The sequence below is a fragment of the Anomaloglossus baeobatrachus genome, chromosome 4, assembly GCF_048569485.1.
Source record: "Anomaloglossus baeobatrachus isolate aAnoBae1 chromosome 4, aAnoBae1.hap1, whole genome shotgun sequence".
NCBI lineage: Eukaryota > Metazoa > Chordata > Amphibia > Anura > Aromobatidae > Anomaloglossus > Anomaloglossus baeobatrachus.
In genome coordinates, this window is record NC_134356.1 from 119,292,329 (window position 1) to 119,318,609 (window position 26,281).

The window sequence follows — 26,281 nt, forward strand, 5'->3', positions numbered from 1 at the left end:
AGTGGGAAAAGCTAATTATATGGGGTTTATGACCGGGCCATACACAGAAGCCATAAACAGAATACAGGGCTATAAAAGAGGAAAGATAAACACAGCTGTATGTCAGCGGATGGGAGCTGCACCGCACAACTGTTTCCTGAAGGCCGGGTGCACAACATACAAGATAGCGCCAAACATACACGTCCATGTGTCACATACTGTGATAGTTCTGTATCTGCCTTTACACTTATTGTAAGAACGCAAACAAGAGCTGTTATAACCTGCATGTTACACTGACAGCTAGATTACCTGGCAAACTCATGATGGGAGACATTTGCACAAAGCCAAATGGTCACTGAGCAATATTTCAGCCTCTCATATGGGCTGCCACTTGCCCTCAAAAAAGGAGAGTCCTTTCCAGGAAGAAAAGCAACCAAAGCGGGAAGCTGCCGAATCTGAAGCTTATATTGTTAGAACCTAAATAAAATATTAAAGGGAATCTGTCACCAGTTTTTTTCTCCCCCATCTGAGAGCAGTATAATGTAGAGCCAGAGACCCTGATTCCAGCAATGTGTCACTTACTGAGCTGTTTGCTGTCATTTTGATAAAATCACTGTTTTCTTGGCTGCAAATCAAGTACTTATTTAAATGTGGAGCTTTACATTCCCGCCCACACCACTGATTGGCAGCTTTTTCCCCCATGTAAAGTATACAGAAAGCTGCCAATCAGTGGTGGGGGTGGGGTTATGCAAAGCTCATGGATATGCTGGACTACCTGGCAGCAGGCCATGTAGCCCTCTAATGATAATCTGCTGCTGATTAAACAGTGATTTTATCAAAACTACACTAAGCTTGTCCAGTAAGTGACACACTGCCGGAATTAGGATCTCTGCCCCTACATTATGCTGCTCTTGGATTAGATTGCAAAAACCTGTTGACAAATTTCCTTTAAAGGGAAACTGTCACAAGGTTTTTGCTCCCCCATCTGAGTGCAATAATAATGGAGGGGCAGAGACCCTGATTCCGGGATGTATCACTGACTCAGCTGCTTGTTGTCATTTTGATCTGCTTCAGCTGAAGGCTGAGCTCTGTATAACCCAGCACACAATACTAATTGATCAATTTCTGCCTGTGTACTGTGTACACAGAAAGCTGCCAATCAATGGTGGGGTGGGTTTATACATAGGTCATAAATATGGAGGACTACCTGCAGCAGCTTTAATAGTCCCATAGTTATAATCGATGAGGCAGTGCAGATCTGTGCATTTTTTCTCATGCAAATTCTGCATGAGAAAAAAGCACAGCATGTGTCGAGTGGCAGCACAAATCGGAATGGTGCCCACCCAGTGAAGTCTATGGGTGCTTAGAAATCATCGGACTGCACTCGGATCACATCCAATTTCCCCTGACTCAAAGAATGGAAAAGATGAAGAAATGTTGTTTTCCATCTTCTCCTCACCTGTGCGTCATGAGAGATCACACTAAGCTGGCACTCATACTCGGATCAGTTTGATCGGAGTGTCAGTAACATAATGCATTGGATTCTCTCGCAGACAGAATATACGCTCGTGTGACCCCGGCCGTTCCAGGATACCAGTTTGCGCTCAGCGAATGAGATTCTTACTACACCTGAACACAGCCTGTGCTGCTCTCATCTAAGCAGTGGATACAATTGTATCAATATGGGCGATCCTTCATAACCTACACAAATCTCTGATGGTTTGTGTGAGGTAAATCCGGAGATATGACGATAAATCATGATATTCAAGTTATGTCAGGAAGCCCTCTCCTGGTGTCACCCCCCCTTTCCTTCACACAACTTGTTTAGCAACCCATCCCATGGCCATCTCCTGTGATATGGAAATTAGGTGATGTGGGAACAAAGGACACAGGATGACTCCCTGCCGTCACCCTGTAACAAGAGTTGTATCTCATTATAAGGCTCTGGAACTAGCCAGACAGAACGACTCCAGTAAAAAATGGTTCATATCTCGCAAGCCATATTTCCGATAAATACGGCAACCATAAAAATGGTGTTTTCGCATGCGGACGATGCTGGCACACCTTTTTTATGGGAGCGGGAGCTTGGGAAATACCCCAGGCGTGATATCAGCCAATGTGGAACTAGTAGACAAGTCATGAAACCTCTCATTCTGTAGCTAAATTCATAACTGTCACAATGAGAGCATTGGCGTCCGCCTACGACGCTCCCAGGCCAAGTTATGGCCATATTCCATGTTGTGGATTTTGTCCATAACTCCAGCCAGGGGTGGAGCAGTGCTCCCTCTGAGGTCACGAAGGTAGGAGGGGACCTGGATTTGCCCAGGTTGATAACCCTACTTCGGCCATTTTCCAGTGTTCTTTCGCTGGGGGTCACGTGCAGGAAACATCTGCGGGAGTTCCTAGAAACCTGGTCTACAGCGCCCCCCTGTGGCCAGACGCACAAGGTAACTGATTGAATTGCATACCTGTTTGTAAACCATGCTTTATCTGTAACTGTACTCTGACATATGTATATTCTGTAGATTCCCTATTGTATATATTGTAGTTTCTAGTGTGCTTTAGGCTGATTAAATTATATAATTAATCTTGGGCTGTTCTGTTATCTCGATCTTGAATCCCACGTCTGTGTGTTCGGCTAATAGTTACCGTAAATCGGTTGGTGGCAGCGAGTTTGTGCCAAGGATTATTGTGGGGAGGCCAGTGAGATTCGGGGAGGTTTTATATATTCCGCCCGCGGAGGTCGGGGGAATATATACCCTACTCTCACCGGGGACCCTTCAATAATCGGCATAAGTAGTATAGCGGCCTCCTTGCTTATCGTCGGGCAATTCCATAATTGGCCTGACTATAAGAGGGGCGCTAGAGAGCGCATCACGTGCTCTGTCTGTCGGTCGGGAGGTATAAAGGAGGGGTGACCCCCCCACTTGTTACACCCCGATTGTGACGTCCTGGTAGCCAGCGCGGGGGATTTCTGAGTGACCCCCCCGGTGGTTTGTGACATATTGGTGGCAAGCGGTGGGATCGAGATAATAGTGTGTGTGAGTGTGAGACCCATACTCCCAGACACTAAAGACTGCCTGCAGCAGCTGTGGCTGCTGGGGTCTTCAGACTAGCTCAACACTAGAGTGTCAGAGTGCAGATACTGTAAGGTGTGTGGAGGCATCAGGTGTCAGTTCTGTGTCAGTGACCAAAGTCTGCAAGAATGGCTGAGAGCACCAGGAGCAAAGCCAAAGGAATGGCCGATGCTCAGGCCAGAGACGATGAGGAGGTTGTCCACGAGCCCTCCAAGAGCCCGACGCCAGAGAACAGCTCTGCAGAGGACATCGCACAACCTGGCACTGCTGGACAAAATGAGGAGGAGCTCGCCCAAGGGTCCTCAACGAGCCAGATGCCAGCCCTCCGCTCTGCAATGGACAGTGAATCACCAGGCTCCGCAGCGGGCCGCAGATCACCACGTGCCATTCCACCAAGCCTGGGAGGCTCGGATAGCCTTCTTCAAATGGCTATGGCCCTTCTCCAGGCTGGAGACCAGGAGGGCTACAAGGAACTCCTGGCAGAGCGCAGGGCAGAGCGGCAGGCAGCGCGTGAAGAGCGCCAGGCAGAGCGTGAGGCTGCGGAGCGACGGCAACAGGCAGACCGTGACCACCAGCTGCAGCTAGCTCAGCTCCGGCCCTCATCAGCCACACGTGACCTTCAAGACACCAAACTTCCAAAGGTCCGTGTTGAGGACTTCCCAGTGCTGGAGAAGGATGGAGACTTGGACTCTTTCTTGACTGCTTTTGAACGGACTTGCTTGCAGCACCATCTGGACAAGGAGCAGTGGGCCAAATACCTGACCCCCCGTTTAAGGGGTAAGGCCCTGGATATCCTTGGGGACTTGCCTGCTGAGGCAGATCAGGGCTACGACACCATCAAGCGGGCCCTGATCCAACAGTACAACCTCACCCCAGAGTCCTACCGCAAGAAGTTCCGGAGCCTACAGAAGGGACCAAAGGACTCCTGGGCTGACCACAGGCGGGCACTTGCCCGAGCTGCCGACCACTGGACCCAAGGCCTGCAGCTTTCCACCGGACCGGAGATCCTGGACTTGTTCATCACGGAGCAACTCTTGTGGAACTGCCCTGAGGATCTCCGCCAGTTCATCCGAGACCAGAAGCCAAAGGGGTCCACGGCTACAGCTGCCCTGGCCGATGACTACACCAACAATCGGGCTCCTGAAGCCAGGAGAGCAGCCACCAGCAGCACCTGGAGAGGGGGTAAGATGAATTCTGCGACTGCCCCACCTGCCCCTAGACTGCAGGGGGTGTCCCCCTCAACTCCCCTCTCCAGGCCCGTGGCAGAACCAAGACGGTGCCACCAGTGCAACCTACCTGGACACTTCAAGGCCATGTGCCCTCAGCGTCCCAAGGCCCCGGCTCCGTCCCCGTCCCAAGGGCCGCCCAAGGTGTATTGTGTGGGTGGGGGTGGTGGTAGGTCCCTGGACAGCTTCCAACCTGTCACCGTCGGCCGGTCTGTGACCATAGGACTGCGAGACAGCGCCTCGGAGGTGACTCTGGTGCGGCCTGAGATGGTGTCCCCCCAAGACTTGATCCCTGGAAAAACCCTCGCTGTCTCCGGGATTGGAGGCATTGACCCGGCGCTGCCTGTTGCTGACATTTATGTGGACTGGGGCGCAGGGCGAGGGGTGAGGGAGGTGGGGGTAACTGATCGGATCCCCGCAAACGTGCTACTTGGGACAGATTTGGGGCAGATAACCTCCCAGTTTGGGCCCCAACCAAGGGCTGAACCTTCAGCCAGTACTGACATGCCTCCGGACAATGTTAATGTGTTATCTATGAATGATGTAAGGGAGGAGGGAGTGAACTCTGATATTTCTGCTTGCATAGACACCATAGACACACACACAGCTGCAGCTGTGACAGGGGAGGGGGTCAGAGAAAGGTGTGACAATGCCTCTACAAGTAATCAGCCTGTGAGCTGGGATCTGTTGCCCTCTGCAGGGATAAGCAGAGAGCAGGGTGCTGCAGGGGGAGGACCAGTGTGTGGGGTGGGGGCTACCACAGCAAATGTGGGGTCCCCAGAGATTTCACAGCGGGGTTCTGTTGCTGCAGGAGGGGAACAGGCAGGTGAGATTGGGGCCGGTCCAGGAGCGGAAGTGCTCCCAGGTAAGATCTCGGTGCATGGTTCCCCCACAACCGGGGTGTCAGGAAGCCAGGTCGGTCTGCCTGAACCGGCGACTTGGTCAGGAACGGAGGAGGAGCAGGCACGACCCACGGTCGCAGCGGCTGTGGCCGCTGTCACCCGCAGTGGGAGTGGTGGAAGCCAAGGGGCCTCCCGGAGGTCCGATAGCTCTTCCCCTTCTGACCAAGTGGCAGCCGAGTCAGGTGGAGGCCAGGACACAGGTCCCGGGGTACTGACCGAAGATGTGACAGTCTCGTCGATTCTGGCCACATCTAGTCAGGGGTTTCAGGCAGCGTTAGAAGCTGACGACAGCCTGAAAGCTCTAAAGGAGCAGGCGGCCCAGCCTCCCTCGGACTCGGACCCGGAGCGAGTGGTCTGGGACCAAGGACGGCTGTACCGGGCCACGGTCCAGCAGGGTTCACCGGAGGCGTGGCCCAGGGACCGACAGTTGGTGGTACCCTATCCGTTCCGGACGGAGTTGTTGCGGATCGCACATGAGATTCCGATGGCCGGACACCTAGGGATCGCTAAGACCAAGGCCAGGTTAAACCAGCATTTCTACTGGCCAAAAATGGGGGCCGATGTGGCTGCCTACTGCCGTTCGTGTGAAACCTGTCAGAGAGTGGGGAAGGCGGGGCCACACCCCAAAGCCCCACTAGTATCTCTGCCAATCATCGATGAGCCTTTCAGGAGGGTGGCTGTGGATCTGGTCGGCCCGCTGGCCATCCCCAGCAGCTCCGGGAAACGCTTCATACTGACGGTAGTGGACTATGCCACCCGGTACCCAGAAGCAGTGGCCTTGTCGTCCATTCGGGCTGACAAGGTGGCCACCGCATTGCTGGAGATTTTCTCCCGAGTGGGTTTTCCCCAGGAAATGCTCACTGACCGGGGGACCCAATTCATGTCCCAGCTGATGGAGGCCCTCTGTAAGCAGGTCCAGGTGCGACATCTGGTGGCCAGCCCGTACCATCCACAGACTAATGGCCTGTGCGAGCGGTTCAATGGCACCTTAAAGCAGATGCTTAAGATGTTGGTCGACTCCCATGGGCGTGACTGGGAGCGGTATCTCCCACACCTGTTATTTGCTTACCGGGAGGTTCCACAGGCCTCAACAGGATTCTCACCGTTTGAGCTCCTGTACGGGCGACGTGTGCGGGGCCCCCTGGCTCTGGTGAAAGAGGCTTGGGAAGGGGATTTGGCCACCCCTGGAGTGTCGGTTATCGAGTATGTCATGCGCTTCCGGGACAAAATGCAGGCCTTGACGCAACTGGTACACGACAATATGGCTCAAGCCCAGGCCGATCAGAAGCGTTGGTACGACCAGAACGCTTGTGAGAGGACCTACCAAGTGGGTCAAAAGGTGTGGGTACTGGTCCCCGTACCACAGGACAAGCTTCAGGCAGCCTGGGAAGGCCCATACCTCGTGTACCAGCAGCTCAACCCTGTGACGTACCTGGTCACCCTGGACCCTGCCCGTGGAAGGCGGAAGCCCTTCCATGTGAACATGATGAAGGCACATCATGAGCGGGAGGCATGTGCGCTCCCCGTGTGCAACCTGCCCGAGGAGGGAGAAGCGGAAACCCTCTTGGATATGCTAGCCCAGGTTAGGGCAGGCGGATCCATTGAGGATGTGGAGGTTGGCCACCAGCTCTTGGAGGACCAACGGTCCCAGCTGTGGGCCACCCTACACCCCTTCCGGGGGTTGTTTACCAACCAGCCCGGAAGGACTGACTTGGCTGTCCATCACGTGGACACTGGGGATCATCCCCCGATCCGGCGTTCAGCATATCGGGCCTCCCTGGAGGTGCAGCAACACATGCGCCAGGAGATTGACGAGATGCTGAAGCTGGGGGTGATCCAGGCATCCAACAGCGCTTGGGCCTCGCCTGTAGTCCTCGTCCCTAAGAAGGACCGAACCACTCGGTTCTGCGTGGACTACAGGGGGCTCAATGCTGTCACGGTCGCCGATGCGTACCCAATGCCACGCATCGATGACCTGCTCGATCAGTTGGCCGGGGCTCAGTACCTGACCATCATGGACCTGAGCCGGGGATATTGGCAGATCCCCCTGACTCGCAAGGCCAGGGAACGCTCTGCCTTTATTACCCCATTTGGACTGTACGAGTCCACGGTGATGCCATTCGGGATGAGGAATGCCCCTGCCACTTTCCAGCGGATGGTCAACACCCTGCTCAAGGGACTTGAAGGGTACGCGGCCGCGTACCTGGATGACATTGCCGTCTTCAGTCCCACCTGGGAAGATCACCTAGAGCATCTAGCACAGGTGCTCAGGCGGGTCCACCAGGCAGGTTTGACCATCAAGCCGGGAAAGTGTCAGCTGGCCATGAGCGAGGTCCAGTACCTCGGTCACCGGGTAGGCGGGAGAACACTGAAGCCCGAGCCTGAGAAAGTGGAAGCCATCGCATCCTGGCCCACCCCCAGGACCAAGAAGCAGGTGATGTCCTTCTTGGGGACCGCTGGGTACTATAGGAGGTTTGTTCCATGCTATAGTAGCCTGGCAAAGCCCTTGACGGACCTCACCAAGAAGAAGCTGCCCTCTGCAGTCGATTGGACAATGGACTGCGAGACAGCCTTCCGGGCCCTAAAGGACGCCCTGTCCAGCCCGCCCGTGCTACAGGCAGCCGACTTCACGCGGCCGTTTGTAGTACAGACCGACGCCAGTGACTTCGGCCTCGGTGCAGTGCTCAGCCAGGTGGACTCTGCGAGCCAAGAGCACCCAGTCTTGTACCTGAGCAGGAAGCTGTTACCAAGGGAAGTGGCCTATTCCACGATGGAGAAGGAGTGCCTGGCCATAGTGTGGGCCCTGCAGCGTCTGCAACCCTATCTATACGGGCGCCACTTCATCGTGGAGACGGACCACAATCCCCTCAGCTGGTTGCACACCGTCTCTGGGACGAATGGGCGATTGTTGCGATGGAGCCTTGCGCTCCAGCAATACAACTTCACCATTCGCCACAAAAGGGGCCGTGACCACGGTAACGCAGACGGGCTGTCCCGACAAGGAGAGGTCGCGGACGGGCGCACGGGGGAACACCGGAGTGTGCTGCCCCCTAGCGCCCTCAAAAGGGGGGAGGTGTGAGGTAAATCCGGAGATATGACGATAAATCATGATATTCAAGTTATGTCAGGAAGCCCTCTCCTGGTGTCACCCCCCCTTTCCTTCACACAACTTGTTTAGCAACCCATCCCATGGCCATCTCCTGTGATATGGAAATTAGGTGATGTGGGAACAAAGGACACAGGATGACTCCCTGCCGTCACCCTGTAACAAGAGTTGTATCTCATTATAAGGCTCTGGAACTAGCCAGACAGAACGACTCCAGTAAAAAATGGTTCATATCTCGCAAGCCATATTTCCGATAAATACGGCAACCATAAAAATGGTGTTTTCGCATGCGGACGATGCTGGCACACCTTTTTTATGGGAGCGGGAGCTTGGGAAATACCCCAGGCGTGATATCAGCCAATGTGGAACTAGTAGACAAGTCATGAAACCTCTCATTCTGTAGCTAAATTCATAACTGTCACAATGAGAGCATTGGCGTCCGCCTACGACGCTCCCAGGCCAAGTTATGGCCATATTCCATGTTGTGGATTTTGTCCATAACTCCAGCCAGGGGTGGAGCAGTGCTCCCTCTGAGGTCACGAAGGTAGGAGGGGACCTGGATTTGCCCAGGTTGATAACCCTACTTCGGCCATTTTCCAGTGTTCTTTCGCTGGGGGTCACGTGCAGGAAACATCTGCGGGAGTTCCTAGAAACCTGGTCTACAGTGCCCCCCTGTGGCCAGACGCACAAGGTAACTGATTGAATTGCATACCTGTTTGTAAACCATGCTTTATCTGTAACTGTACTCTGACATATGTATATTCTGTAGATTCCCTATTGTATATATTGTAGTTTCTAGTGTGCTTTAGGCTGATTAAATTATATAATTAATCTTGGGCTGTTCTGTTATCTCGATCTTGAATCCCACGTCTGTGTGTTCGGCTAATAGTTACCGTAAATCGGTTGGTGGCAGCGAGTTTGTGCCAAGGATTATTGTGGGGAGGCCAGTGAAATTCGGGGAGGTTTTATATATTCCGCCCGCGGAGGTCGGGGGAATATATACCCTACTCTCACCGGGGACCCTTCAATAATCGGCATAAGTAGTATAGCGGCCTCCTTGCTTATCGTCGGGCAATTCCATAATTGGCCTGACTATAAGAGGGGCGCTAGAGAGCGCATCACGTGCTCTGTCTGTCGGTCGGGAGGTATAAAGGAGGGGTGACCCCCCCACTTGTTACACCCCGATTGTGACGTCCTGGTAGCCAGCGCGGGGGATTTCTGAGTGACCCCCCCGGTGGTTTGTGACAGTTTGCTACAATGTATCCGTCTGGAGTCGCCCATGCTTTGTGCTATACCAGTAGTATATCCTCTCTGCTGCACCAAGGTCACTTCCATCATTGCTGCCAGCTGGAGTTCTTCCATCTCATTGATGGCTCTTTCCCTAAGATACTGGGAGAATACCAGAAAGCCCCTGCACAACACATTTACTGTAACTTCTATGTCCACGTGTCGAGGCTTTTGTCTAATTGCAGAAACAGAAATCTGTTAAACCTATGGATATTACACAGCTGATCTGTGATGGAAGAGATGGCCCCAGATACAGCAAGTACCATGATAAAAATACCATCCTGTTTATTCCTGGTGATAATTATTATATTCTAGATTGAGCATACAGGTTATATACCGTAAGCATGTCATGTATGGACAAGGTCTGTCCTCACTTCTCTTCCCAAGAAGGTAATAAATGCTTACACAGTGCGCGGAGTAATCCATGACCTCAGTGTGTAGAAGTGTCTATAGGCCCAGCTGTCACTGCCGCTCTCGCTCTGTGATACCTTACATAACAAGACACCGCACATATAGGTCTGCAAGTGACCGCTACAGTCTTAGCTTACATTAGAGGTCCTCAGTCCACTACTTAGGAACTACTGAGATATATCTTGTTATCTACTTAAGTATACAAGTATCTGAGTATAATGGAAGCCAATGGGAAACTCAAGCATTTTTCCAGAAGATTGGTGCTTGGATGGGCATGACTCGAGTTCCAATAGTATAGTAGAAGTCAAGGGGGGACTCGAGTATTTTTCCAGATTTCCTGGAAAATGCCAAAGTCCTCATTGACTTCCATTATACCCAGGCATTTGACTCCATCTCAGCACCAACTGCTTGTTACGAGCACTGTGCACCCGAGCATGGTAGTGCGCACTCATCACTATTAGGCTGGACTCACACGAGCGTATGGCATCCGATGCGAGAGCATCGGATGCGATATGCTAATGCCCCCTGGCTCAGGCTCTGCTGCGAACGTGAGCCGGGTGTCATGCGACTGTAACCCGATCTTGCAATCGGGTCACAGCTGTGAAGCTGAGTGCAGGCGCTGCGGAGCAGAGGGAGGGGTTAATCCTCCCATCTCCTCCACTGTGAGCCTGTGCGTAGATCGCACTGCACTGGGATAACATCTGAGTGCAGTCCGATGTATCTCTCGCATCCATTCACTTGAATGGGTGCGAGAGATACGGCTCTCGCAGACAATCGCAGCATGCTGCCGCTTTTCTCGCATCCAGAATCTGGATGCGAGAAAAGCTGACCAACAGCTCGCCCTCATTGCCTAACATTGGTCAGAGTGCAATGCGAGAATTTCTCGCATTGCACTCGTCCGATTTTCACGCTCGTGTGAGCGTACCCTTACTGAGGATTCTGGTGACCAATCGTCAAAGAGCTTTTCCTATGGAACATTAGTTATAAAGTATTGGCTTGTGCCGCACAACTGCATGGTCCACTGTAAAATCACAGAATACAGTAATGTACCAACAAAGTCTCCCTATGGGGTAATCACTATCACTGTAATTCTACAACATAATGACGACTCATACACAAAGATATGGGCTGATCATTTGTCAATATATCTTCCATCACATACAACCCAGTAACAGATATTAGTGTATATTATGCCTCACTGTCTATGGGCAGCTCCACAGTCTGACATTCATCTGTATTCGATCATTCGGTGTGAATACAGATCACAATGTTCAGACTGGAAAGGGGCATCTCAACCCGAACGCATCAGCTTCATCTACACAATGCTGTTGATCTCTGGGCAGGACACAGCGCAGTCCATAATCAAACCCTGAATATTGAACCTGTGAAACCAGCCTGAGGTTGAGCTCACACGAGCGTATAAAATTGTCAGGGTTTCACCCAGAAAACTCAAACTCTCATTTGTCATCCATGTGCAATCCGATTTTATACAACGGCAGTTATTAAAAATTTACAAGAACAAGTTTCCTATTTTAATTAATTGCAATGTATCTGTAAAAATCAGTTGTATATGGTGGCTCTATATGGAATCCATTTTTTTACTTTTGCGTATACTTAGACTAAAATGGGCAAGTCTCATAGTTTCTTCCGTATGTCAGATGAGACTAACACATGGGGAATTTCTTTCAAGTGCAGATTCGGTCGATAAAAAAAAATGACTCATCTGCACTGCCCCATCGGTCCATTAATCTGACTGCGGTGCATTTTTTGCAGACAGCAATTGGACTGAAAATACGGTTGTGTGAATTATGCCAAGGCTGGAGTCACACTGGCATATGACTCGCACTAGTGCAAGGTGGGAATATCTCACATCGCACTTGGCCCCATTTAAGACAAGAAGCAGCTCAGATCTGTGAGCTTTTCCTCAGACCTTTTCGGACTGAGGAAAAAAAATCTCAGCATGCTGTGATTGTCTGAGTCTCTCATCACTCGCACCCATATAAGTCTATGGGTGCGACCATGTGAGTGAAACATTCGACTGCATTCAGATGACATCCAAGTGCAGTACGATATACGCACAGGCTGACAATGGAGGAGATGGAGAGATCACTCTCTCCCTCTCCACCACAGTTGTCATCTAATTGCAGGGTCAGATCACAGTTGCATGACACTTGGCTCACGGGTGCAGCAGAGCAGGAGCCATGGGTCATTAGCATATTGCATCCGATGCTCATGTGAAAGATTTTTTGCTGAAATTTTGGAGTGTGTCCATATTAATGAGGTTTGCAGAAACAATTACAAATGCTGGGGAAAATCCTATTCAGGTGTATGGAAGCGATTCTTCACAAAATCTGCATTAAGTGAATATACCCTAAATAGTACAATTTTCCCATATAAGTGCCTGGAACAATCTGGGTGACAAGCCCTAAGGTAAAAGTAATAACAGCTTTACTGGATGTCCAAAACCATATGACAGTGAAATAACTTCTATTCATTACAAGAAACATATTCATCAACAGCTCACAGATCCGCTGCCCACTCTGGCCCGGTCCAATACTTGGGACCACCAGAGCAGAACCCTCTCTGAGGGTGAATTCCCACACGACTGATTTTACTTGTCGATTTAACGGGTTATTACGATCTTCATAAATGGGTATTGCTGGATAGTGCTTGTAAATACAAGCAAATTTGCAATTTACTGCTTCTTATGATCAGCCATTCTAGAGATATTAACACTTTTCTTGCAGCTTCTCGCTTTGGTTTTCTTTGCAGCTTCTCGCCTTGGTTTTCTTTGCAGCTTCTCGCCTTGGTTTTCTTTGCAGCTTCTCGCCTTGGTTTTCTTTGCAGCTTCTCGCCTTGGTTTTCTTTGCAGCTTCTCGCCTTGGTTTTCTTTGCAGCTTCTCGCCTTGGTTTTCTTTGCAGCTTCTCGCCTTGGTTTTCTTTGCAGCTTCTCGCCTTGGTTTTCTTTGCAGCTTCTCGCCTTGGTTTTCTTTGCAGCTTCTCGCCTTGGTTTTCTTTGCAGCTTCTCGCCTTGGTTTTCTTTGCAGCTTCTCGCTTTGGTTTTCTTTGCAGCTTCTCGCCTTGGTTTTCTTTGCAGCTTCTCGCCTTGGTTTTCTTTGCAGCTTCTCGCCTTGGTTTTCTTTGCAGCTTCTCGCCTTGGTTTTCTTTGCAGCTTCTCGCCTTGGTTTTCTTTGCAGCTTCTCGCCTTGGTTTTCTTTGCAGCTTCTCGCCTTGGTTTTCTTTGCAGCTTCTCGCCTTGGTTTTCTTTGCAGCTTCTCGCCTTGGTTTTCTTTGCAGCTTCTTGCCTTGGAGACCGACCACTGCTGGTGGAGATCCGAGCATGCACAGTGCATACAAGCTCTTTCCTATTAAGCTTATGAGCACGGTTTTGAAGCTGGCCAGCGTAGTTAGCGCACAGTGTTACCGCCTAATCTATGACCGCTTTAGCAAAGCACTTACAACATAAACAGCAGCGGCGGTCGGTCTCTTAGGTAACAAGATGTAAACAAAAGAAAAGTGTTAATATCTCAAGAACGGCTGCTAATTTTAATAAGCAGTAAATTGTAGAAGTGCTTGCTTTTACAAGCACTATCTGATAACGTGTGTCTATGTAGATGGTAATATCCTTATACGCCACAGATCTATACTACCAAGGAAGTGGATGAGATGTGACAAATCTCAGTCACATGCTTTAGATGCTGGGTTGCCAACCTGACTTTTTTTTTATTCTGGGCAGTTTATATAAGAATCACAGACAGACAATATTTTTACGGGTACAATGGTAAACTGTAATAAATCTTTATGATAAGTGATATCTACAGTCTATAACTCTGATATGAAGACATCAGCTGCATTGATTGTGAACTGTAAAATGATGATAATTACAGTCATGATAATCTGTATAAGTTTCCTCAGCTTCAAAATATCACGGACGTCTTAAATTTTTTTTACGATCAGAGCAAAAAAGTGTCGTATCCTTACAGACTGTCCTGGAGTTTCTGGACGGCTGGCAATCCAATTAAGATGGTCTCCATGTGGAAATACAAGCATGTTGTGAATTTTCCTATTTTCTGTTGTACTATTGCAGTGGATTCTCACCGCAGAGTTCATCACTTTCAGTATAGAAAGTGTGGATTCTGATGTCAGAGCACCGGCTGTGATATGCTAATGACCCTCGGCTTAGGCTCTGCTGCGAGCGAGATCTGAGTGTCATTATACTATGATCTGATCTTGTGATCGGATCACAGCTGCGGAGGAGAGGGACAGAGTGATCTCCCCCATTGTCAGCCTGTGCGTATATAACACTGCCCTAGTATGTCATCTGAGTGTAGTCCGATGTTTCACTCGCACCCATAGACTTGAATGGGTGTGAGTGATGCAAGAAACATTGCCAAACACACCATGCTGTGATTTTTTTTCCTCAGTCCGATTAGGGCTGAGGAAAAACTAGCAGAACTGAGCTGCAGCATTGTCTTACATGGATCAATGCAGGTAAATGTAAAGCCTCTTCAGGGGTATGTAAGACAATGCGGTCTTACATTCACCTGAAGAAGCTGCACATTTATGCAGCGATGCACGTGGCGTTTCCATGCTCATTTCTTTTGACACCTGAGGGTGCCAGATGCTTACCTTCTCTGACATACCCCTGGCATGCTGTTGTTTCCTTGCTAGGGCATCTGGGGTCTAATTTAGTTTTTTTCACTCTCCATTGTTCATTACACCTGATACAGGTCCTTGGTAATTTACAGGTTGTATGCTTGTCTACACACATGTTTGCTCTATCTCTGGTGTGCATACCTGGCCTGCCTTGCCATCTATGGCTATGTGCGCACATTGCGTAGTGTCCATGCTGAAAAATCTGCAGCGATTTGGCAGTGCATGTGCGCTTCAAATCGCTGCAGAAACATGGATGGATGCAGTGTGTCTGTAGAATAGATGCCGATTTAATGCGCTCTGGATGCTGCCTCTCCAATAGACAGAGTGGGAGCAGCATCCAAAGCACACGAAAGAAGTGACATGCTGCTTTTTTGAGCACAGCGATTTGGATCAAAATTTCAGCATGCAAATCGCTGAGCTCTCAAACGCAACGTGCGGATGAATTATACACAATCTTCATAGATCTGTCTATGGCAGGAGCTGCATGCAGAGCGCACGTTCTCTGCCGGCACCATGCGCTTCAGAACGGAGCTTTTCAGCTGCGCTCTGAAGCGCACCTTTTAGGTGCGGTGCAGAGCGCACACAGCCTTAGGCTATGTGCGCACATTGCGTACAGTTACTGCAGAAATTTCTGCAGCGATCTGAAGAGCACATGTGCGCTTTAAATCGCTGCAAAAAGGTCCGTAGTGAAAAAAAAAAAAGCTGATTCCATGCGCTCTGCATGCAGCTCCTCCCATAGACAGAGCAGGAGCTGCCGGCAAAGTGCACGGAAGAAGTGACATGTCACTTCTTTTTACGCAGCGCTTCGGCAGCAGCCGAAGCGCTGCGCTCTAAAACGCCACGTGCGCACGGCCCCTGCACAATCTCCATAGACTGTGCAGGGGACGCAGGATGCATGCAGTTACGCTGCGCTACAAAGCGCAGCGTAACTGCATGTATTTACGCAACGTGCGCACATAGCCTTAGTCTTTGCTTTACTGATGGTGTGGACTTCAGGGGCCCGGTCCCACTGTGTTCAGTAATATATATATATATATTATTTGTCAGCTGGATATAATTATTGAATTCAATAATAGATATATACTTTATCTCATTGGATATACTGTTTTCCAGGTTTCTATGTATGATTTTTACGCTACAGGGAGATCTATAGAAGCGTGTGGAGCATGTCAAACGGCTGTTGTCTGTGCATCCTTGCCATGCAGTCCTGGCTGGAGTTTTAATGCACTCTGAATAAAGGTATGTTTTATGGATGGTGAGTGCAATCTGATTTTCTACATTTTTTCTCAATTTTTTTACTTTTCCAACATTTTAATAATTTTTATAAATGTTTTTGGTTTATTTAATAAAATCATTCAGGGGTGCATATCAACAGTCAAAGCTTTTTTTTCTTGCTTTTTCCTGGATGTCTGAAGCTGGTCTTAAGGGCTTGTTCGCACTAGTATATAACTTGGACAAGTGCAATGTGAAAAAAAAGGGATAGCACGCAGACCTATGTCATTCAATGAGGAAGTGCAGATCTGTGATCTCTTTTCTCAGCTGTATTTGGCCTGAGGAGGAAATTGACGCATGGACGGGGTTATGCGACAATACTCATTTATTTATGTCTATGGGTGCAAGAAAAAAATTGGAACCTACAAGGCCCATCCTAGTGGCATCCGTTTTTTAACACATACATTACCATTCTGTAGCATAGGACACTGAATGGTCCTGTAACTGATTGTAGAATAATAGCGGTTGAGAAAAATCGCGTTGTATTCGGATGGCACACGACAAGCGAGAAAAAAATCATCCTACTCTTCTGGATGAAAATCAGACTGCTTATTTATATGCTAGTGTGAGCGTACTCTAAGGATGTATTTTCAGTTTTTCGGGGACATTTTTACTCCTCTTTATAGCCTCAAAACAAGATGAAAGAGTTTTCTTTCCTGACAATCAGGTACACAAAGGGAATGCGGCCCACCAAATGTCCACGACACAGAGCGGACATTGCTTTCCAAACACCTGTTCACATGAGGAAATGAAAAGCACAGCACAGTAAGCTTGTGTCACACGTAGTGGCATTTGGCGAGGCCACCTAACAATGTCATGGCTGGTAGTTTGAAGGTCTCAGTCAAGGCCTTGAAGGCAAATGAACAGATTTTCTCATTTCCTCTGGTAACAGTTGCTCGTGTCAGTAAATAATGGTCTAAGCCCCTTGATTACCTTACAGCAATAACAAGGCTAATGAGGAGTAATGAATAACCCTGAGAACAATGACAGTAATTTGGGCTTTGTACAGACCCAACGTGAAATAATACCTTTATACCAGGAAAGGCCGGTGTGGACAGATATTCTATACAAGACTAGAAGTGTCTGATGCGTTCTCACGCCAACCCCCCACAACCTGAAGTACGCCCGCTCTTGTCTGGGCAGGACCTCCCCTCAGACAAACACAAATGCTTAGTCTGAAGGGAAATGATTGTCTGAACGTGGCACAGAGGCAAAATCAACAAACTAAGGAACAAAAGCTGCCCCACCCAGGGAGGAGGGCGTGAAGGCAGCGCAGACACTCCACTTTTCAGCCCCCCATCTAAAAAAAGCTGAAGTGACCTGTGACACCACACAAGTCCTCCACCCATCATTCTATAGTTCCCAGTGACACCCACGGGGCTGCAAACAGTCACATATGTCTGGCATGTCAATCATGTGAAAGCTATTCACCCTTTCAATGCCGGTACTTTCCCTCTGCGTTTTCTCACATGCCAGGACTAGACTAGAATAGTCATAAAAGAAAAATCATATAAAGGCGTCCATGTGTTTTATTGACAGACGTAATGCAAGCAAAGAATGGTGCTTGTATATACACCACATTAGGACGGAAACAAATCAGTCATTGTTGAAGTGACACGTAACGCTGATGTGAGAAATATGACATCATCTGTAAACCGCTGTGGAATATGTCAGCGCTATACAGAAATGCGTCCATTAAGAAAACATTTTCCTGACAGTCAGGAATATACAATAGTAATAAGTGTCATAAAAAGCTGTAGTTTTCTAGACAAAAAACTCCAACTATCAGTTACCATTTATAGCACTACTGGTCTGTACAAGAGAAGGGTCTTGGGCCCTGTCAGGCATGGCTGCCACAAGTCCCCCTTAGCTATGCCGCTGCTGATCTCGTGTGTCATATTCATCCAATATACATTTATTGTGCATCTAAGACAAATTACCTACATTCTGTCACATATAAATAAGATGTTCTGCAGCCAGTTATCTCTTAACTCCCATTAATGTCTTATCCCGAGAAGCATCAGGTGCAGAATAATGTATGCAGACTGTATATGTATGTATAGAATTATTTAAGGAATCATATACGCCCATATAGTGCACGTATGTATAGAATCATGTATTAAGATAATGTACATGTAGATTCATGTATGTACTGTAAATGTATATAATCTGTGCACTGTATATGTATATATAGATTCATGTGTGTACTGTAAATGTATAAATAGATTTGTGTGTACTGTACATGTATACAATGGCATGAAAAAGTTTGGGCAACCATGGTCAAAATTACTAATATTATGAACAGTTGAGCAAGTTGAAGATTAAATGATCTCCAAAAGGCATAAAGTTAAAGATAACACATCTCCTTGGTATTTTAGGCAAAAAAAATGTATTTTCATGTTTTACATTTTAAAATGAACAAACAAGGGCAATGGGCCAATGCAAAAGTTTGGGCACCCTGCATGATTAGTACCTAGTAGCACCCCTTTTTGGCAAGTATCACAGCTTGTAAACGCTTTTTGTAGCCAACCAAGAGTCTCTTATTTCTTGTTTGGGGGATTTCCATCCATTCTGCCTTGGAAAAGTCTTTGAGTTCTGTGAGAATCCTCAGTAGTCTTGCATGATCAGCTCTTTTGAGGTCTAGCCACAGATTTATAAGGATGTTCAGATCAGGAGACTGTGCATGCCATTGTAAAACCTCAGCTTGCACCTTTTGAGGTTGTCTATTGTGGATTTTGACATTTGTTTAAGATCATTATTCGTTTGTAGAAGCCATCCTCTTTTTAACTTCAGCTTTTTTACAGATGGTGTTATGTTTGCATCAAGAATATGTTGAAATTTCATTGAATCCACTCTTTCCTCTACCCGTGAAATGTTCCCCATTGGCTGCATGTGTGTTCCCCATTGCCATTGGCTGCAACACGACCCCAAAGTATGATTGATTCACCCCCATGCTTAATGGTTGGGGAGATATTATTTTCCTGAAATTCTGTGTCCTTTTTTTCCACACTTGCCTCTGATCATTGTAGCCAGATTGTTCTATTTTAACCTCATTGTCCATAGGACTCATTTCCATAACACATCAGGATTGTTTAGATGTTCGTTTGCATACTTCTGAGGCTGAATTTTCTGGTGAGGACACAGGAGAGGTTTTCTTCTGATGACTTTTTCATAAAGTCCATATATGTGCAAGTGTCTCTGAACAGTAGCACAATGTCTAGAGAGGGTTCTGATTTTTATTCTCTAGTAATCCTATGAGTAGGTCATATAGAAATTTTGCTTGGTCTTCCAGACCTCCACTGTTCCTGTTGACTGACATTTCTTAGTTACATTTCAAACTGAAGAAAGGGCTACTTGAAAACGTTTTGCTATCTTCTTAGAGCCTTCTCCTGATTTGTGGGCCTCCACCAGTTTCATTTTCAGAGTGCTAGGCAGCTGCTTAGAAGAACCCATTGCTACTGTTTTAGAGGTGGCTGGGTTTTTATAAAGCTGTGAAATTTGCATCCCCTGGTCTTTCCTAGCGATGAAAGTGAACAAACCATAACTCTAACAGGTTAATTAAGGTCTGAAATCTTGGTAAAAGTTATCTGAGCACACAATTTCCAAGGGTGCCCAAACTTTTGCATCAGCCCATTTTCCTTTTTGTAATTATTAAAATGTAAAATATGAAAATATATATTTTTTTGCCTAAATTGCAAAGGAAATATGTCATTTTTAACTTTATGCCTTTCAGAGATCATTTCATTTTCAACTTTCTTAGCTGTTCACAATAACAGTAAATTTGACTACTGTATATATGTACAGTACACAAATAAATATATATGTATATAGATTCATGTGTTTACTGTACATGTACTGTATATATAGATTCATTTGTGTACTGTACATGTATATATAGACCCATTTGTGTACTGTACATGTATATATAGATTCATGTGTGTACTGTACATTTATATATAGATTTGTGTGTGCTGTACATGTATATAGTGTACATGTATATATAGATTTGCGTGTGACTGTACATATACATACATATTTGTGTGTACATTACATGTATATATAGATTCCTGTGTGTTCTGTACATGTATACATAGATTTGTGCCCTATACATGTATATATATAGATTTGCGGGTACTGTACATGTACATATAGATTTGTGTGTACTGTACATGTATATATAGATTTGTTAGTGTACTGAACATGTGTATATATAGATTTGTGTGTAAACCGTACATGTATGAAGATTTGTGAGTGTACTGTATGTGTATATATAGATTAGTGTGCGTACTGTACATGTATATATAGATTGGCGTGTACTGTACATGTATATATAGATTTGCATGTGTACTGTACATGTATATACATTCGTGTACTGTACACGTAAAAATAGATTTGTGTGTACTGTACACACATAAATATAGATCCGTGTGTCCTGTAAATGTATATATAGATCCTTGTGTGTACTGTACATATAAATTCACGTGTGTACTGTATATGTATATATAGATCTGTGTGTACTGTACATGTATATATAGATGTATAGATTGGTGTATGCACTGTACATGTATATATTGGTGTGTGTACTGTACATGCGTATATAGATTGGTGTGTACTGTACATGTGTATATAGATTTATATATAGATTAGTGTGTACTGTACATGTGTATAGATTCATGTGGGTACTGTACATGTATATATAGTCGTGTGTGTACTGTACATGTATATATAGATCCGTGTGTACTGTACATGTATTTATAGATCCGTGTGTACTGTACATTTATATATAATCGTGTGTGTACTGTACATGTATATATAGTTGTGTGTGTACAGTACATGTATATAGATCAATGTGTGTACTGTACATGTGTATCTAGTCGTGTGTGTACTGTATGTATATAGTCGTGTGTGTACTGTACATGTATATATAGATCCGTGTGTGTACTGTACATGTATATATAGATCTGTGTGTGTACTGTATACATGTATATATAGATCTGTACGTACTGTACATGTATATATAGTGGTGTGTACTGTACATGTATATAATCGTTAGTGTACTGTACATGTGTATATATAGATCTGTGTGTGCACTGTACATGTATATAGTCGTTAGTGTACTGTACATGTGTATCTATAGTCGTGTGTGTACTGTACATGTTTATCTATAGTCGTGTGTGTACTGTACATGTGTATCTATAGTCGTGTGTGTACTGTACATGTGTATCTAGATGTGTGTACTGTACATATGTATATATAGTCGTGTGTGTACAGTACATGTGTATATATAGTCGTGTGTGTACTGTACATGTGTATATATAGTCGTGTGTGTAAAGTACATGTGTATATATAGTCGTGTGTGTACTGTACATGTGTATATATAGTCGTGTGTGTAAAGTACATGTATATATAGATCAGTGTGTACTGTACATGTGTATATATAGTCGTGTGTGTACTGTACATGTATATATAGATCAGTGTGTGTACTGTACATGTATATATAGATCTGTGTGTACTGTACATGTGTATATATAGTGGTGTGTGTACTGTACATGTATATATAGATCGGTGTGTACTGTACATGTATATATAGTGGTGTGTGTACTGTACATGTATATATAGATCTGTGTGTACTGTACATGTGTGTATATATAGTGGTGTGTGTACTGTACATGTATATATAGATCGGTGTGTACTGTACATGTATATATAGTGGTGTGTGTACTGTACATGTATATATAGATCTGTGTGTACTGTACATGTGTATATATAGTGGTGTGTGTACTGTACATGTATATATAGATCGGTGTGTACTGTACATGTATATATAGTGGTGTGTGTACTGTACATGTATATATAGATCGGTGTGTGTACTGTACATGTATATATAGATCGGTGTGTACTGTACATGTATATATAGTGGTGTGTGTACTGTACATGTATATATAGATCGGTGTGTACTGTACATGTATATATAGATCGGTGTGTGTACTGTACATATAGATCAGTGTGTACTGTACATGTGTATATAGTGGTGTGTGTACTGTACATGTATATATAGTGGTGTGTACTGTACATGTATATATAGTGGTGTGTGTACTGTACATGTATATATAGTTCGGTGTGTACTGTACATGTATATATAGATCGGTGTGTACTTTACATGTATATATAGTGGTGTGTACTGTACATGTATATATAGTTCGGTGTGTACTGTACATGTATATATAGATCGGTGTGTACTGTATATGTGTATATAGTGGTGTGTACTGTACATGTATATATAGTTCGGTGTGTACTGTACATGTATATATAGATCGGTGTGTACTGTATATGTGTATATAGTGGTGTGTGTACTGTACATGTATATATAGATCGGTGTGTACTGTACATGTATATATAGATCGGTGTGTACTGTACATGTATATATAGTGGTGTGTGTACTGTACATGTATATATAGATCGGTGTGTACTGTACATGTATATATAGTGGTGTGTGTACTGTACATGTATATATAGATCGGTGTGTACTGTACATGTATATATAGTGGTGTGTGTACTGTACATGTATATATAGTGGTGTGTGTACTGTACATGTATATATAGTGGTGTGTGTACTGTACATGTATATATAGATCGGTGTGTACTGTACATGTATATATAGTGGTGTGTGTACTGTACATGTATATATAGTGGTGTGTGTACTGTACATGTATATATAGATCGGTGTGTACTGTACATGTATATATAGTGGTGTGTACTGTACATGTATATATAGATCGGTGTGTACTGTACATGTATATATAGATCGGTGTGTACTGTACATGTATATATAGTGGTGTGTACTGTACATGTATATATAGATCGGTGTGTACTGTACATGTATATATAGATCGGTGTGTACTGTACATGTATATATAGTGGTGTGTACTGTACATGTATATATAGATCGGTGTGTACTGTACATGTATATATAGATCGGTGTGTACTGTACATGTATATATAGTGGTGTGTACTGTACATGTATATATAGATCGGTGTGTACTGTACATGTATATATAGATCGGTGTGTACTGTATATGTGTATATAGTGGTGTGTGTACTGTACATGTATATATAGATCGGTGTGTACTGTACATGTATATATAGTGGTGTGTGTACTGTACATGTATATATAGTGGTGTGTGTACTGTACATGTATATATAGATCGGTGTGTACTGTACATGTATATATAGATCGGTGTGTACTGTACATGTATATATAGTGGTGTGTACTGTACATGTATATATAGATCGGTGTGTACTGTACATGTATATATAGTGGTGTGTGTACTGTACATGTATATATAGTGGTGTGTGTACTGTACATGTATATATAGATCGGTGTGTACTGTACATGTATATATAGTGGTGTGTACTGTACATGTATATATAGATCGGTGTGTACTGTACATGTATATATAGTGGTGTGTACTGTACATGTATATATAGATCGGTGTGTACTGTACATGTATATATAGTGGTGTGTACTGTACATGTATATATAGTGGTGTGTACTGTACATGTATATATAGTGGTGTGTACTGTACATGTATATATAGATCGGTGTGTACTGTACATGTATATATAGTGGTGTGTACTGTACATGTATATATAGATCGGTGTGTACTGTACATGTATATATAGTGGTGTGTACTGTACATGTATATATAGTGGTGTGTACTGTACATGTATATATAGTGGTGTGTACTGTACATGTATATATAGATCGGTGTCTACTGTACATGAATGTGTAGCATCACATTTTATCTATCAGGCTAAGCTCAAGCCATTCTGATGTGTCATGGAAATAGGACTCTTTACTTCAAGGAATTCCTACCATGAAACCGGATCGTACTATTTTTCTTGCTACACTCCTATTAGTAGAACTTAACATTGTAGTTGCCAGGGAGGCCGGTGCCGGCCATACAATGCACGGTGATGGTGACAAGTAGATGCCACCTGTGTGGTACACATATACCCGCCTATACACATATGCCATGTTATTCTCAAGGTGACATCCCCCTCAGCAGTCAGTGTGCAGCGCCCGGAGCAGGCAGAGCCGGCAGAGCCGGCAGTCACTCACCCTGGAGATGGACAGTGGCATGTTAAAGTCCTTGCCTCCCTGCAGGCGGAAGCCCCAAGGGGCTGGTCCATCCAGAGTCACTTTGTAATCCTCCATGTCACAGCAATCTACAGAAGAGACAAGACAGAGATGTCAGCAGTGCAGGGGTTACCTGCTGTGTGGGGGGCACATCCGACTACAGGGGCTCAGCCCCCCATACAGCGGGCACAAGGCACCTAGAGCAGCTCCATGCACCTCAGCGTCCCCGGCAGTGTCCCCAGGCGGCGGGTCCTGCAGCTCTCCCGGCCGGCGCCCAGGCTATATAAGGAGTGTAAGACGACACCGGGCCGGGGCCGGGGGATACAGGGAAGTGAATCATGCTGGGGCTTGGGAGGGACCAGCACAGCGCACATTCCCTGCTCCTGGGAGGGGGGCGCATTCCTCAGACGGACACACGGATGGCAGGACCAATGAGGCAGCGGTGTGCCAGGCCGGACACTGGGCACGGTGTACATGTACATGGCGGGCTGTGGGCTCCTCTGCACAGTCTGTGTGGCATTATGTGGATGTTCTCCACTGTCCTGGGCAAAGTGTGGTACATGTAGCAAGGTGGCACATATAGAATGACTGGGGCACACTGTACATCAAGGTGGCACATATGGTATGACTGCCTGGGGGGCACACTGTACATCAAGGTGGCACATATAGTATGATTGCCTGGGGGCACACTGTACATCAAGGTGGCACATATGGTATGACTGCCTGGGGGGCACACTGTACATCAAGGTGGCACATATGGTATGACTGCCTGGGGGGCACACTGTACATCAAGGTGGCACATATAGTATGACTGCCTGGGGGGCACACTGTACATCAAGGTGGCACATATAGTATGACTGCCTGGGGGGCACACTGTACATCAAGGTGGCACATATGGTATGACTGCCTGGGGGGCACACTGTACATCAAGGTGGCACATATAGTATGACTGCCTGGGGGGCACACTGTACATCAAGGTGGCACATATAGTATGACTGCCTGGGGGGGCACACTGTACATCAAGGTGGCACATATGGTATGACTGCCTGGGGGGCACACTGTACATCAAGGTGGCACATATAGTATGACTGCCTGGGGGGCACACTGTACATCAAGGTGGCACATATGGTATGACTGCCTGGGGGGCACACTGTACATCAAAGTGGCACATATAGTATGACTTCCTGGGGGGGCACACTGTACATCAAGGTGGCACATATGGTATGACTGCCTGGGGGGCACACTGTACATCAAGGTGGCACATATGGTATGACTGCCTGGGGGGCACACTGTACATCAAGGTGGCACATATGGTATGACTGCCTGGGGGGCACACTGTACATCAAAGTGGCACATATAGTATGACTTCCTGGGGGGGCACACTGTACATCAAGGTGGCACATATGGTATGACTGCCTGGGGGGCACACTGTACATCAAGGTGGCACATATAGTATGATTGCCTGGGGGGCACACTGTACATCAAGGTGGCACATATAGTATGACTGCCTGGGGGGCACACTGTACATCAAGGTGGCACATATAGTATGACTGCCTGGGGGGCACACTGTACATCAAGGTGGCACATATAGTATGACTGCCTGGTGGGCACACTGTACATCAAAGTGGCACATATAGTATGACTGCCTGGGGGGGGCACACTGTACATCAAGGTGGCACATATAGTATGACTGCCTGGGGGGCACACTGTACATCAAGGTGGCACATATAGTATGACTGCCTGGGGGGCACACTGTACATCAACGTGGCACATATGGTATGACTGCCTGGGGGGCACACTGTACATCAAGGTGGCACATATAGTATGATTACCTGAGAGGCACACTGTACATCAAGGTGGCACATATAGTATGACTGCCTGGGGGGCACACTGTACATCAAGGTGGCACATATGGTATGACTGCCTGGGGGGCACACTGTACATCAAGGTGGTACATATAGTATGACTGCCTGGGGGGCACACTGTACATCAAGGTGGTACATATAGTATGACTGCCTGGGGTCACACTGTACATCAAGGTGGCACATATGGTATGACTGCCTGGGGGGCACACTGTACATCAAGGTGGCACATATAGTATGACTGCCTGGGGGGCACACTGTACATCAAGGTGGCACATATGGTATGATTGCCTGGGAGGCACATTGTACATCAAGGGGGCACATATAGTATGACTGCCTGGGGGGCACACTGTACATCAAGGT

General features: G+C 46.4%; 1 protein-coding gene across 2 annotated transcripts in view; it reads right to left on the reverse strand.

The window, feature by feature from the left end:
* LOC142303276 (PDZ and LIM domain protein 7-like) overlaps positions 1-24,437 on the reverse strand; it is a 174,361-nt gene extending 149,924 nt beyond the window's left edge. Inside the window, exons 1-2 of one of the 2 annotated variants that reach the window (XM_075344519.1) lie at positions 24,254-24,437; positions 24,039-24,145 (exon numbers count right to left, since the gene is read on the reverse strand). In XM_075344519.1, the coding sequence (XP_075200634.1) occupies positions 24,039-24,134 (96 nt within the window). In that variant the 5' untranslated portion in view covers positions 24,135-24,145; positions 24,254-24,437. The remainder of the gene's footprint in view (positions 1-24,038; positions 24,146-24,253) is intronic. The other variant, XM_075344518.1, reaches the window with a different exon arrangement.
* Positions 24,438-26,281: the final 1,844 nt, after the last annotated feature.